Raw genomic sequence first — 15,876 nt, 5'->3', positions numbered from 1 at the left:
GACACTGTATCTTTTAATAGCTGGGCACCATCCTCTGTCCTCACCACATATGCGTAGGCATCCATTTTGTGTGTGTGTGTGTGGGGGGGGCTGTTGAGCATCACAGAATGGCAATTTGTTAGAACAAAGTGTTCTTGTATTGAGAGAAGGTATGAACCAAGGTCCAAGGCCTATCTGCAGCTTCAGTGTATTGCCTTATAAATATATGTACATAGGCTAATACCATTATTGTTACGGATTAATGTATTTGCGTAAATGCACACCTCTGTTAATCTCCCTATCTGTGCCTTTGCTTCCTAGAGCTTGCCTCTGTTTCCTTTTGCCTCCTCCTTCCCCACCATCACTTTCCACCTTCTTCCACATTTTAGTGCTTCCTCTTCACTAGCTCGGTGTTGCTCTAATCCTCATAGGATCTCTAACCTCTCCCAGATGCTGGTTCTGCTTCCCTAGGTGTTCCCCTGTCCGTGAGGCCATCTGCTCACCACACCCTTCTCCCCACCTCCTTCTTCCCCCTCTACCTTCTGGGGCCATTGGCCCCATTGCCTTCTCCCCGGGCTTCCGTCCCATGGTCCAACCCATATAATTAGGCAACTCATCCATGTCCTAGTCCGAACAATAAGAAGACCTATGCTTGAAGAAAGAAAAGAGAAGAGAAAAAGATGAGAGAAAAGAAAAAAGACCCTAGATAGGTCCAGGTCTGTTTGCCGTCTCCGTGGGATCCTTCCCCCTGGTCCTGAGGGAGATCCGAGGACTGCCCTTCCTCACCTGAAGTCCATTCTTGAGGCTCCTCAGTGGCTCTGTGTTTGGCTTTACTCCGAATGCTGATCTGTTATCCTCTGTTCCCACACTGTCTCCCCACCGTGTGTCCCCATTATTGTCCCCTGTCTCCTTATGCTCCATTTAGGGGACAACATGTCTTGAGTTGTTGTTGGTCCCACAGTCCTCTCTGTGCCCCAGCAGCTCCATGCAGGGACCTCCTCCTCTGGGCTTGGGGATCCCATAGGGAGTCTAGGCTGGCTGCCCCTTTCTCTTTGTCCTTCTTGGTTTCTGTATATCATTCTTTATCTTAAAATGGTCCATGGTTTGCCATTGTCCTCCTAAAACATTGCCTGTAGGAATTCTTTCTAATATCTTAATGTGCTCTGAATACCTTTGAGGGATCTCCTTCACGGCTTCACCGCATAACTGGATGACTTCATCTACTCTAGCTATAAGCACTCTATTATAACTCTATTATAACTCTATTTATTATAACTCTATTATAACTCTATTATAACTCTATGATAACTCTATTATAACTCTAGCTATAAGGAATATGTTTGCAGTTCCGGTAAAGTGTCTTCTTCTCATTCCCCTGTCTGCCTTTAGGTTCATGCTAGACATCACGCCTTTTCTCTTGCAAATGTTTGGTCAACCTTTAATTCAGTTTGGAGTTCTGCTACTTCATGAAACCCCCCCCTTACAAATATGGAGCTCTGTATGTTTCCATTGTTATATGCTCGTCATGTTGTAATTCAATTACTTGTTTAATTGTCTGGCACCACTATCTAGTTATCACCATGAAGGCAGATTTTCTTTCTTTCTTGTTGCATATCTATGGACTAGCACACTAAAGGTGCTCAATATTTGTTGAATGAATATTGAGTTAGGAAAAACGTAGCTGTATTTCATTTCTGTAATATGATATGGATACAATTTTACTAAGCACCTTTCAGTCATTTATTTTCAAACTAGATTTAAACAGTCAATTGTACTTGACTAAAAACTTACTTTTTATAGTGTAAAAAAGGTCTCTAGAAGAGGGAGACTTTTTTTTTCCTATGAAATTTTGATTTCATGTTGTTCTATTTACTGTTAAAGTTTGTTATTACAACATTAAGGTCAGTTATGTTACACAATCTAATTTTAATGAAGACTTGAAATGCTAATATTTCACTGTAATATGGAAAGAAGTTTAGAGATTAGTAGTTTTTATAACCTAGATGATATTAAATGACAATGACTGTAAAAGAAACAGGTTTATTAATCTGATGTGTAAATAGCAGTCTTGCAGCTTGACTTCTAATAAAAAATCTGCCTGTTCTAAACTATTTTGAAGACTCATATCATATGACCTTCAAGATTTTGATTTAAATCACTATCTAAATGCAGATTGTAGTATTAAGTATCATATTCAAAAGTGAGTTTCTTTCATTTAATTTAACTTTATTTTCAATGAATAAATGTTACATATATCAAGAGGTCAAATACAGATTATTTAAAGGAAGCTTGTTTTTGTGTTTTTCTTTTGCATTTTGAAATTATAAATCAGTATAAGCTTATTCTCAAATATTGAAATATGATAAAAGTGACAGCAGAGAATGGAAACAAAAGAACACTTTTTTTCTTTCTCAACATGTCCTGAAATTTAGATATTAGGGAGAAATATAGCTATAATTATATATAGTAAGAATATACAGCAATGTTGTATTCAGAACACTATATCAGAAACAAAATGAAAATAAAGGGGAAAAAATCCCATTAAAAGGATTTCAATTTCAATTCATCTCAATATGAAATAATTGCTCTGATATTCCACTTAATAATAATGTAAATATTTATAAAATTTTGCTTTATTGTAACACAAATAACTTTTAAAATATTAAATGAGCAAAACATAATATTTATTCCTTCTTTTATAATTTTTCCAGGCTTCAGAACTCTGATCTTTATCATCTTTTAGTTTGCTTTCAGAGAAAGTATTCAAAAAATAGAAAACAAAACCCCCGTGGCTGTTAGTGCAGTTGGGCTCATTCTGACTCAGGCAGCCCTGTGTGCAACACGGGAAAGAACTGCCTGGGCCTGCGCCAGCCTCGCAATCGGTCTTATGTTGGAGCCTATAGTGCGGCCATGGGGGCAATCCATAGTTTTGAAGGTTTTCCTCTTTTTTGCTACCCTGCCAGCTTACCTAGCATTACGTTCTTCTCCAGGGACTGGTCTTTCCTTACAATTCGTCCAAAGTACTTGAGAAGAAGAAAACAGAATTTATGTCAACTATAATACCAACACTTGGCACTGTGTGTCACAGGAAAACCTTGTTTTCCATGGCCGATTTTTCAGACATCTGTAACTTTCTTTGGAGGCGCTTTGCAGGGGCTTGAACCTTTAGCCTTTCAGTTAACAACCAAATTGTGTAACTATATTACTCAAGAACTTTGAAAAAACACAGCTCTTTAAATTTTAACTTATTTGCTTAAATGTTTAGTCACTATGCATTTTCTATACACTAAAGTATACATACTGTATACCAAATTCCATTGCAAGATACTGCAGACATTCATTTTACTTACTATTCCTTGTAGCTCTCATCTCGCCACTCTCTTTCTTGCCCTGTATATGCACCTCACCCCAATGAGCACATTCCTACATAAGTTATTCTTCTTCTGCTTCTGTCTTCCTATGCTTTCTTCATAAGTTCTGCAGCTTCAAATACCTTCATCATAGTTTCGTCGAGGAATCTTTAAGAGTCTACTCAGAAACAACTTCTGAAGTCTTATAATGTTTAGCAGGTTTACTGGCATATAGTTCACATATCATACATTTGTTCAATTATATTAAGAAGATTTGAGCAGTCATAATCACAATCAATTTTAGAATATTTTGTTCTCATATTTATTGTTTTTAAAGTAGTTTTATTGACATACAATTCACATTTAGTCTTTAACAATTTAGTCATGATAGAGTTGTGCAATCATCACTATATTTCTAGAACAATCTTTGGTCATCTTTTCTTGATTCTCTCCAGTGAGAATGTATTGCTACATGTATGTCTTATAATGCTGTGGAATATATATCATATAACTTTAATGAAAACTCATTGATTTTCTCTGCGGCATGTGTACATAAAGTGTATTCACTGTACACTTTGGCACCTCATAAGCCAAATTTCATGTTTTTGTAGTAAAACATTGTTATTTTGCATAGTGCTCTGCACTTCCCTCAAGAAACCGTAGTTTTGCTTTTCTTCTTCTAAACGTGTCTTGTTTCCCACTGTTGTCCAGGCCGTTCTGACTCCCCCTTCGTCGGCATTCCAAGGCTGGAACTCTTCAGGCAAGAGACTGTCTCACCTTTCTCTCATGAAGTGCATGGTGGATTTGAACCAATGACCTTACAGTTAGCAGCCCAACATTTCATCTGTTCCCCTGAGGCTCCCCTTGTTGTATTTTTGACATTAGCCCGCCTTCCTCAAGATCTGTGCATACATCTGGTCAATTAATTCCTCAGAAGACTTTCTTCTTTTGTCGCAGACAACATTTGGAGCTAGAAAAGATTTCTTTCAGTTTTCCCATTGTATTTCAGGTTACGAATATTATATTGATAATGTTATAACTGATAATATTATAAATTTCATTTGTATAATGAGTAACAGAAATATCTCCAGACACAAATCTTTACTTTGGAAAAACAGAAGTGAGTATAATTTCTCTCTTGTGCATACCATAGTTTATTGAGAAAGTCAAACATAAATATGGCTATTTCAGCTAAATATGAATAAGTACTAAAATGAGAGCCCAATATGACTTTTAATCTCTAAAATAAGAATGATCAAAGAAGCACTGGGTAGTCAATATGTATCTTTGTTTTTGGTTAAATAAATTGTATTCATAAAACTCATGCTTTCAAAGATATTTTTGTATTGGTATCTAAATTGAGAAAGCTGACTTAAGTACAGCTCTTCACTCATTTTTGTAATCATTCAGCAAAGAGTTTTTCAGCACTTATTATGTTAACCTGGCACTGTTTGAGATAACATTAAATGAGACAGAATCATCTTCACAGAGTTTATCTCCTTTTCATTCGGAGATATGTAATAATGCTGGTAAAGAAATAAGGATTTGGGAAGCAGTAAGTGACTTACAGAAAAATCAAACCAAACTCACTGCCCTCGAGTCAATTCCGGACTCATCGTGACCCTGTAGGTCAGGGTAGCACTGACACTGTGGCTTCCCAAGTGTAATCCTTACAGGTGTAGAAAGCTTTGGCTTTCGCATAGCTAGCACTTTTAAACGACCGATCTTGTGGTCAGCAGCCCAACATGTAACCGTTGCACCACAATTTATGGGAGAGTCGTCTTACCGATCTTTGTCATCGAAGATCTTTTTAAGCAGGTGACATTTGAGCTAAGATCGGAATTGCACATGATGAAAGTACTAGGCTTCAGATAACTGGAGTTGTGGTTAAATTATATAGCTTTTCCAAAGGACATTAATTTTATTGGGATTATTATTTTGGTGGTTTCCAAATGTGAGTACTTGTTCCCCGATAATTCTGTTTATTCTCTTGAGATGTGCTACTTGTTGGGAAGACATACCATTGATGTGGTTCTCACTGTTGCTGCTTTATGTATCCTTGCTAAAGAATTCACAAGTACGTTATTTTTCTTGCAATAATTACAAAAGTTATTATAGCAAAGATTCACAGCCATTATTCACCAGAGTTTTCCACAGTAGTTAAACTAGTAAGAAACTTCCACTTTTTTGGTAGAAAGAAAGTACAGAAAGAGAAGAACACCATGCTTGGTAAAGTGGAGGGCCAGAGAAGGGGACGGCCCCTAATAAGATGGGTTGACACAGTGGCTGCAACAAGGGACTCAGGCGTACGCTAAAGTGTGTCCACTGGGCAGTGTTTCGTTCTGTTGTGCACAAGGTCACTATGGGTTGGAACCAACTCAGTAGCACCCCACAACAACACTGTCCTTTAACAAGCATACTAGGGTCATGGATAGATCATATTCTTTGGGGCATTTATTTCTAATATACAACACTTAATGGGATTCTTATTATTAAATTCAGACCATGAAGCATATTCATTTGGGTTTTTTTCCCTAGAGAGTATAAAACATACAGTTGTGCTATGGATTTATATTTGATATTTATAACCATCCAAAAGTCCTTAAGAGTCTAGTTCATAAACTCCATAATGATAAAGGTAATATGTGCCCTCTCTCCTCAAAGTGACACAAGGTAAGACTTATCTTCACGTGTAGTTTATATTTTGTTAATTAGTTAGAAACCATAACTTATCCAAAGGCACGTTGAAGTTGAGTATCAGACTAAAGGCAAATTCTCACTTGCAAATCTCCTATTAAAATGATAGAGCTTTAAGCAACAAAGCCCACATGGAAGAAGCACACCAGCCTATGCAACCACAAGGTGTCGAAGGGATCAGGTGTAAGGCATCATCAGAACAACCATAGTGAATGTTGGGGGGAGTGTGGAGTGGAGATCCAAAGCCCATTAGTAGGCCACTGGAGATCCCCTTGCAGAGGGGTCTCGGGGAGGAGATGAGCCAGTCGGTGCGATGTAACAATGATGAGAAATACAACTTTCCTCTAGTTCCTAAATGTTTCCTCCCCGCTCCCACTACCATGACTTGAATTCGATCTTGCAAGTCTGGCTAGACCAGAGGAGGTACACTGGTACAGATAGGAACTGGAAATACAGGGAATCCAGGATGGATGAGCCCTATAGGACTAGTGGTGTGAGTGGCAAAACAGGGAGGGTAAAGGGAGAATGGGTAGGGAAGAGGGAACCGATTACATGGAACTGTGTGTGACCTCCTCCCTGGGGGACAGACAACCGAAAAGTGGATGGAGGGAGACGTTGGACAGGGCAAGATATGACAAAATACCCATTTATAAACTATCAAGGGCTCATGTGGGAGGGGGAAGCGGGGAGGGAGGGGAAAAATGAGGACCTAATGTTGGGGGTTTAAATGGAGAGAAAATGTTTTGAGAAACGATGTACAAATGCGCTTTACACAATTGATGTGTGTATGGATTGGGATAACAGTTGTATGAGCCCCTAATAAAATGTTAAAAAAAAAAAAAAGAAAAGAAAAAAAAAAAGAAACATTAAAAAAATAAATAAAATGATAGAGCTTTAAAAATCCACTGAAGTCAGTTACTGTTTAGTGTCCGTCAAGGCAATGTTGATTAAATTTACTTCTCACAATTTCAGATGATTTCAGTCTATGCATTTGAATTCCGTTCCCCCTCTCTGGTTCAAGGCTTTGTAAAGAATAGAATAGTAGTCTGTAAGACATATTTGGTATCATATTCATTGTCTTCCAATTCAGTATATCAATTTCAGATCAGAAAGAAGTGATAGCAGAAAAAATGTCATCAGTAAGCACTGTTGGGCCTCACAGTGATGCTCTTGTACTGGCTCTCACATGTCGTGAAACACCTTGGACATTTCCACTTGAACTTGTATAGTAAATATAGTTATGCTCATTTCTTTGTAACCAAATTAGATGAAAGCCCATCTTGTTTTTAAAAAGCTGTTTATGAGCAGATGTAAGCAATGCAAATACCTAGTTTGAGAAAAAAATATTTTGTGACCAGATGTCATCATTTATGAGTGAATTATGCAAATGCATAAATGAATAAGAAAATACAAGTGTAGGTGTCCTTTTATTACTCAGAAGTTATGACTACTTTAATTTGCTTTCTTTAAACTGGCAGTAGAATTATGCCAGTAACCTTTGGAAAGCTTACATAATTTGTATGAATAATAAAGCTACTGAGATTGACTTAGTTCTGTTGGGTTTCACTAGCAGAAAGTTTGTCAGTGTGTTCTAGTTCTAGAAAACTCACTATGTTCCCTGGATTCTCCTGTCCTCAAAGTTCCTGGGACCGTAGTCACTGGTAGTTATGTTGTGCAAAAGTTTACACTTGAATTTTGCACAGCAGAAGACTTATTGCTTCTCTATCTTACTATAGATATCCTCAGCAGCTTTGAGGCTTCATTCAGTGAAGACCTTTGCTCTTTCCATGATAGGCTTTTATATCAAATTAAAAATATAGTTACAGCTAGAGTACTTAGTATTTACCAGATAATCTTACCATAAAAGATGGTTATATTAGCATTCCTGATTTAAATATGAAATACAGAAAGATTAAGTAGCTTCTCTAATGTTACATAGTTAATAAGTGCTAGAGGCCAGTACAAATCTGTCAGTGTTATTCTACACAGTATACTCTAATTTTTATGCTACATAATCCTATCCCTCAATCCTTGAGTTAAACATTCACTTAACATTTTACTTAAGCAATCGTGAACAGGGCAGTGCTTTATTTTAACGCTGAATACATTGATTTTAAATGTTATCGTAACTCACCAAAGCCTAGATTTGGGAGCTATCTTTTAAGTCTGTTCTTTCTTTAATAAAATTGGAAATTATTTGGGATTTGATAGGAAGTTTCTTTAAAGATTATGTCTTACTTGGGAGAATACAATTGTTAAAAACCTATTCAAAATTTATAACTGTGAAATTATAGTTTAAAAATTAAAATAAATTAGGAGATTATTTTGATTCATTTGCTAACAGTTCAAGGGCAGGGTATGTTGGCTAACGGATTCAGTTGCAAACAGGCTCATGGAGCATTTCCGGTCTTGACTGTAGTTTCTTTTCCTTATCTTGTTGGTGTTGTTTGTTCATTCCTTTTGTAGTTATTACATTAAAAAAATAAAAGAAATGAAAAAAATAATATGGCATGATCCCCAATAAATATTCTCTGAGGGGGGAATTTGAATTAATCCCTGTGAGGTTATGAACTAACGCTGGTGTTAGCTTTTAGAAACACCCATCATGTTTGTTGCAGACAGGGTTTCAGAGCATTTCCAGTGAATCCAGAGAAAGCCTAGTTCCGGGAAGGGCATTCTTTGCATCACGAGACTTTTCTGTTGTGTTTGCCTTAAGAAAAGACAGACTTAGGGCTGTTTTCATTGTTTGTTTATTTATTTTTTTCCCAGTGGGAATCTCTTTCTTGCAAATTCTGTTGGCATTTTCTCAATGGAGAACTCCTGGAAAGCAGGTCATCTGCGTGTGCTCTGCCTACTAGGTCAGGCTTTAAATCTACAACAAATGACAGAGCTAAGCAAACTATGTGAAAATACAGCCATAACATTCATTTTATATATATACATTTATAAATATATATGTATTTATATATATATGTATTTATATATATATATATATATATAAACTTCAAGTTGTGAGTAAGAAGACTGTTTTCCATAAAAGTTCAGTGATTCTTGTTTTTGGCCAGAACTTAGAAAAGCTGGGGAAATATCAAGAAAAATAACTTTTATCAAAAAGCAAATTAGTTTTTAAAGCTGGTGTTAATTGGCAGCCAAGGTGTTTCATTAGGAAGCTGAATCTTTAACAGTTGTTACTTGGCTACTACGGTACGAAAACACCAGCCAGAACACAGTACAATGTGAGAGATGGTTCTCTTATCAGCACTTCCTCTACTTTTAAAACGCCTGTGTGCTACCTAGAAACTGCTTATGTTGGTTGTTTATTCAACTTTGTTTCTTGATTTGATGCAAATTTTATAATGAACAAGTTCAGGGACGATCACTTTAAAACTGTAGGTGTCATATTTTGTTGTTTTTCAAATCTCTGCACTTGAATAAAAACGCAAGACCTTAGTGGGAGAATTGCTATTTCTTTGTAACCCAGAGCATAAAGCAAAACCACAGGAAATACATAAATTGTAACCAGAGAGATGATTCTGTTGCATGAAGCAATACGAAACACAGTGCTTCATCTCCATGTGTGAGCACACCTACTGCTGATATTTTGAAGAAAAAACATCTGAGGGCCATAGGTAGAGAAGTCTGTATTTATTTTCCTCTCTAATAGTGAGCAGCATGAAGAAGTCTTCTCTCAGCACAGAACACATCTAAACCTCCTGGGAGTATGTTTGCTTTGATATATTACCCATTTAGACATTTTCACTAGCTGGCTAAAAAAAAAAATTTACTCAGTGAGTTCTCAAGCCATGGGCAACACATTCTTATATTGTTCTGTTGGTAGTTATTTGCCTAATCCCTGTTGTGTTCTGCAATCCAGCGACAGGGTTTATGGTGATGTGGAGGAAAACATTTTTTTCAAGTGAGCGATGTGGTATAAGTTTCAACAGTTCTCCAAACAAATAATTTAATGATGTGACTTTAGTTTTAATGGAAACTTCTGCTGTTGATTCTGAGCAGCAAACACAGCTCTGTTTGTTGTCCTTCGACACAGAAGCAGGTTTTCCTCTTGTTTTCCAAAGGCTCAGCTAGGGTTTTACAGAACAAAATAACAAATGCTTCTGCTGTCACCTGTCACAGGGGAGGATGGGACAATACTGAACTCTTGCTCACTGCTGATCCCTGCTTGCTGGGCACCATGTGCACACGGATTTCTGACAGCACTGCCGATTCACGAGAGACCTCTGTCGTTCTGTTGTAGGCAATGGTCGAGACAGTTAACAACCTCCTTCAGCCGCAGGCTTTGAATGCGTGGAGAGACCTGACGACTGGCGACCAGCTGCGTGCAGCCACCATGCTGCTGGACACGGTGGAGGAGAGTGCCTTTGTGCTGGCGGATAACCTTCTGAAGACAGACATTGTCAGGGAGAACGCCGACAATATTCGTAAGTGGTCCTTTAGGCACACATGGTCTGGAGTCATTTTCACAGTAAAATAAGGAAAAGAAAAGGCGCATTAATGGTGTCCCAGATATCCTGGTAGCTGTTTTATTGCAATGGCAATGAATTATGATTCTTGTATAATTAGGAAGTGATCATTTGCTATTGACTCAGGTGTGTTCTCTTACTCAAGACATTCCTGTATTGACTGTGTTAGCCTGAGATGACTCTCAATGAGGGTCTTGGTTTTGTCTCCCCCCCCACATTTTATTGGGAACTCTATAATCCATAGTTCAGTTACATCAAGCATGATTGTACAATTATTGCCACCATCTTTTTCAAAACATTTTCTTTCTTCTTGCACTCATTGGTATCAGCTCCCTTTATCCTCGCCCTCCCCCACCTTCTCCTCCAGGAGCAGTTGTCATTATATTAAATATTACTATTGTTATTCCTTACCCCACCCCACCCGTGTATCTTACACCATCCAATGCATCTGTTCACCTGCTATTCTGTTTTTCATTCCCCTCGAGTGGGGTTAGATAGTCATCATTATAATCAGTTCCTGTTTCTTTGTTTTATGTATGCATTTATATTATAAATGTTTTAGTATATAAACGTTTATCCTCCTAACAACTTCAGTTGCTAACCATAGTTCAGTGGCCCAAACCCACCAGCCACTGTGCAAGGAAAGGGTCAGTCCATCTGCTGCCTTAAAGACTGACAGCCTAGGGGGTGAGGGAGGGGGGAAATGAGGAGCTGATACCAAGGGCTCAAGTAGAAAGCAAATGTTTTGAGAATAATGATGGCAGCAAATGCACAAATGTGCTTTGCACAATGGATGGATGTATGGATTGTGATAAGAGTTGTCTAAGCCCCAAATAAAATGATTTAGCAAAAAGATTTACAGCCTCAGACACCCTCTGGGGCAGTTCTGCCCTAAGATGTAGGTCACTTTGACTTACAATGCACTCAACGGAAGTGAGTCTGGTTTTGATGGAAAATGCAAGCTTTATGGTTTGTTTTAGGTAAAACAAGAGTGCTCTTGAATTGTATACTATCAAGAAATTTATCAGTTAAATGAAGGTAAAACAATTCCTGATTACTGAGTTATTTGGCTAGTAAATAGGTACATTTTTTATTGTATGTAAACATAGAGCTAACAATTTTATTTCAGATTTTATAAAGTTGTTTTATACTGACTAGATTAAAAGATAAATCAATAGTGCATCTGTTCATGGTGAAAGGTTTTTTTATTTAATTCATAAAATAAAGGTAATATCTTTGTCTATAATGAAATGTACAGATTTGGACTTCAATTTTAAAATTTGAACCTTATTATTGATCGATGAAGGGCCTTGATCTATGGCGGGCCTTAAAAATTATTGATTATTGATCTATGACGGGCATGGAAAAAGCAATTATCTTTTAATTCCATTTTCCCACCAACTTTTTGAAGCCACCATATATTTATATTCTTATTTATACCGCCTTGCTCTTGTTATTGTTGTGTGCTATCAGGCGAATTCTAACTCACAGCAATCCCTTAGGACAAAGTACACGGGGCTGCTCAACTTTAGGGAAGAGATTGCCATGTGTTTTCTCTAGAGAGCCACAGGGGGGTCCAAATCAATGCCCTGCCTTTAATCAGGCAAGCACTGAACAATTGTACCTCCAGAGTGCCTGTATGGCTTTATATGTTAGTGGGTTTCTTCCCCTTTAATTTATTTAATTTGAGAATAAATAAAATAGGAATAGGATACTTACACTTACTTAAAACACTGAAGTATTCCATAGCTCATTGAGAAATAAAATATATTGCCAATGTCTTAGTTTGAGAAATATTGCAGCAATTTAGAGTACTATGATCATTTTGGCATGTTTCTTACAATGGGCATCTATCTCTCGTCTCTTAACAGAATTGGAAGTTGCAAGGCTGAGTACAGAAGGAAATTTGGAAGACCTAAAATTCCCAGAAAACACAGGCCATGGGAGCACTATCCAGCTTTCGGCAAATACATTGAAACAAAATGGCCGAAATGGTAGGTTCTTATTTACTGTTTAGGCTTGGTGAAATTAAACCTGCCATCAATTCATTGGTTCTTTTCTTGGAATATCAGACACGTTATCAAGCACTGGCCCCTCTCCTCCTCTCACTTTATTTTTCCCTTTCATCTCTTCCCCTCTTGTTTTATCACCTACCACAACATCAGTATTGCAGTGATATTTGTTCCATAAAATTCTCCAACAGATTAGAAAAGAATTTAATGATACACTTAAAGATATATACATGCAAATGCATTTGCATGTATATATCTTTTTTTTTTTTCTGGTTCTTTTTATTTTTTTAACATTTTATTAGGGGCTCATACAACTGTTATCCCAATCCATACACACATCAATTGTGTAAAGCGCATTTGTACATCGTTTCTCAAAACATTTTCTCTCCATTTAAACCCCCGACATTAGGTCCTCAGCATGTATATATCTTTAAGTGTATCATTAAATTACTGCCAATTTTAATGGTGTGTTCATTCATTTTTTTGTTGATTTGAAATAATGCTTTAAGTATTGTGTGCCCATAAAAAGTTATATGCGTATATACACAAACACACAGATTTAAGTAAAAAAGTATTGCTACTAGGGTTCAAGTTTACCTATGTGTGGTGTTATTTGAAACAAAACACATTTAAACATTGTTCTACAATGAGTGTATGATAGTAATACATAAGTTGATTCTGTAATACATTTAATAACTCTGTAATACTACCAATGGCATGCCTAGATATTGTCTTGTTATGATGCCTTAAGAAAGCCCAATTAATATGAGGATGGGGGTGCAAAGGGAGGGAAAAAAGAGGAGTTGATACCAAGGGCTCAAAAGAAAGTAAATGTCTAGAAAATAACGATGGCAACATATGTACAAATATGCTTGATACAATTAAGATATGGATTGTTATAGGAGCTGTAAAAAAAAACAATAAAATGATTTTTAAGTAAAAAAAAAAGAAAGAAACCCCAATTAAAATAGTATCTTCTGAGGTGATGTGTTGGACCAGTTCAATTAAAGGCAGAAAAATCAGCCCAGAAATTTATGGTGCCATTTTTTTTAATTCCCAAGGAGTCACCTTAGTAGATATTCCTTAAAAGATATGAAGAATCACCACATTTGCTTATGCACCCATTTTCTCTTCAGCAATTGTGTAGGGAAGGTGAGCATCACAGAATGCCAGATTGTTAAAACAGAGTGTTCTTGTGTTGAGGAAGTACTTGAGTTGAGGCCCAATGTCCATCTGCAACCTTAATTCTTAACATGTAGATATGATTGATATATATATATACACACACACACACACACACACACACACATGCCTGTATTTAGGCCCCTATAAATGTCCTTTGCCTCCTGGTTCTTTCCTCTATTTCCTTTTTATTTCCCTTTTGTCCTACCATCATGTTCAGCCTTCATTTGGGTTTAATAATTCCTCACTGCTGGTACAGGTAGGAACTGGAAACACAGGGAATCCAGGGAGGATGATCCCTTCAGGACCAGTGGTGTGAGTGGCGATACTGGGAGGGTAGAGGGAGAGGGTTGGAAAGAGGGAACCGATTACCAGGATCTACATGTGACCTCCTCCCTGGGGGAGAGACAACAGAAAAGTGGGTGAAGGGAGACCTCAGACAGGGCAAGATATGTCAAAATAATAATTTATAAATTCTCAAGGGTTCATGAGGGAAGGGGTAGCGGGGAGGGAGAGGGAAAAAAATGAGGAGCTGATGCCAGGGGCTTAAGAGTAGAGTAAATGTTTTGAGAATGATGAAGGCAATGAATGCACAAATGTGCTTTACATAATTGATGTATGTATGTATTGTGATAAGAGTTGTATAAGACCCTAATAAAACTATTTTTTTAAAATGAAAAAAAGTGCTAAAATTGATTTTGGTGATGATTATATAGCTCTTATTAATATGATTGAACAATTAAAGGGAAAAATTTGTGAAATATATACCAATACTTTTTTTAAAAAACTTTGGAAATCTCATAGAACAGATATTCTATACTTTGAATTTCCTTTAAATATCTTTTTAAAATTCAAATGCAAATTACATAATACCTACCATTTTACAAACCAAAGCAAGCTACACCTTTTGCTACTAGGTAACTCCTACTCATGGCAAAGCCTCTCATAAATTATTAACATTGAAATAATATATCTGAAACTAAAAAAAAAAATTCCTTGCTGTTACATTACCCTTGATTGAGCCCCACTAGGCATCCTACAACCTTCCTTCCATTGATTTTAGTTCACTTGTTGTTCCCTTGTCCCTGGCAAATGTGAAGAAAGCTGATGGTTCCCAGTTATCAAAAGATATAGCATCTGGGGTCTTAAGGACTTGAAGATAAACAAGTGGCCATATAGCTCAGAAACAAAAAGCCCACATGGAAAAAGCACACCAGACTTTGTTACAATGAGGTGTCAAATGGGATCAGGTCTCAGGCATCTAAGACCCAGAATAAAACCATACCCAAGGTGATTGGCGGGGTCAGGGAGGGGGAGGGGGAGCATGGAGTGGAGACCCAATGCCCATCTCTAGCCAATTGGACATCCACTCACAGAGAGGTCACAAGAAGAGACAAGCCAGTTAGGGTGCAGTATAGCACCGATGAAACACACAACTTTCCTCTAGTTCTTTGGTGCTTCCTTCACCCCATTATCATGACCTCACTTCTACTTTACAAATCAGATTCAAGCAGAACATCCACACTGCTACTGATAAGAGCCCACAACACAGGGAATCCAGGATAGATAAACAACCTCAGGGCCAACAAGGAGAGAAGAGATGCCAGGAGGATTAGGGGAGGGTGGGGGAAAAAAGGGGGAACCGATCACAAGGAACAACCTATAACCCCTTCGCAGGGAAAAGTGGATGCGGGATGATGGAGGGTGATGTAAGATATAGAAACAATAATCTATAATTTATCAAGGGTTCATGGGGGAGGGTGGGCAGGGGATGGACGATGAAGAAATGGGGAGCTGATATCAAGGGCTAAAGTGGGAAGAGAATGCTTTGAAAATGATTATGGCGACATATTTGCAAAGGTGCTTGACACACTGGAGGAATGTATGGATTGTGATATGAGATGTAAAAGTCCCCAATAAAAAGTATTAAAAAAAGATACGGAGAATCATGGTGACTTATGGAGTTTTAAGAAAATTGAGGAAAAGGCATGAAAGGTATGCTAAGACTTTAAAAAAAAATTTATGACAAGAATGCAACTGCTTCTTTTTCTTTTTTTAATTGTTTTATTAGGGGCTCATGGGACTCTTATCACAATCCATACATACATCAATTATGTAAAGCACATTTGTACTTCATTGCCCTCATCATTCTCAAAACATTTGCTCTCCACTTAA

General features: G+C 37.4%; 1 protein-coding gene across 1 annotated transcript in view; it reads left to right on the top strand.

Annotated features, from left to right (window-relative positions):
* The window catches only part of ADGRL3 (adhesion G protein-coupled receptor L3), a 251,646-nt gene that overhangs the window by 44,086 nt on the left and 191,684 nt on the right, over positions 1-15,876 (top strand). Inside the window, exons 6-7 of the mRNA XM_045284067.1 lie at positions 10,282-10,465; positions 12,379-12,501. Coding sequence (XP_045140002.1) covers positions 10,282-10,465; positions 12,379-12,501 — 307 coding nt within the window. The remainder of the gene's footprint in view (positions 1-10,281; positions 10,466-12,378; positions 12,502-15,876) is intronic.

Source organism: Echinops telfairi, unplaced genomic scaffold (assembly GCF_000313985.2).
Source record: "Echinops telfairi isolate 266 unplaced genomic scaffold, ASM31398v2 ScPeMD7_7468;HRSCAF=8506_0, whole genome shotgun sequence".
NCBI classification, from domain to species: Eukaryota; Metazoa; Chordata; class Mammalia; order Afrosoricida; family Tenrecidae; genus Echinops; species Echinops telfairi.
This window is presented reverse-complemented; position numbering and strand designations above follow the sequence as displayed.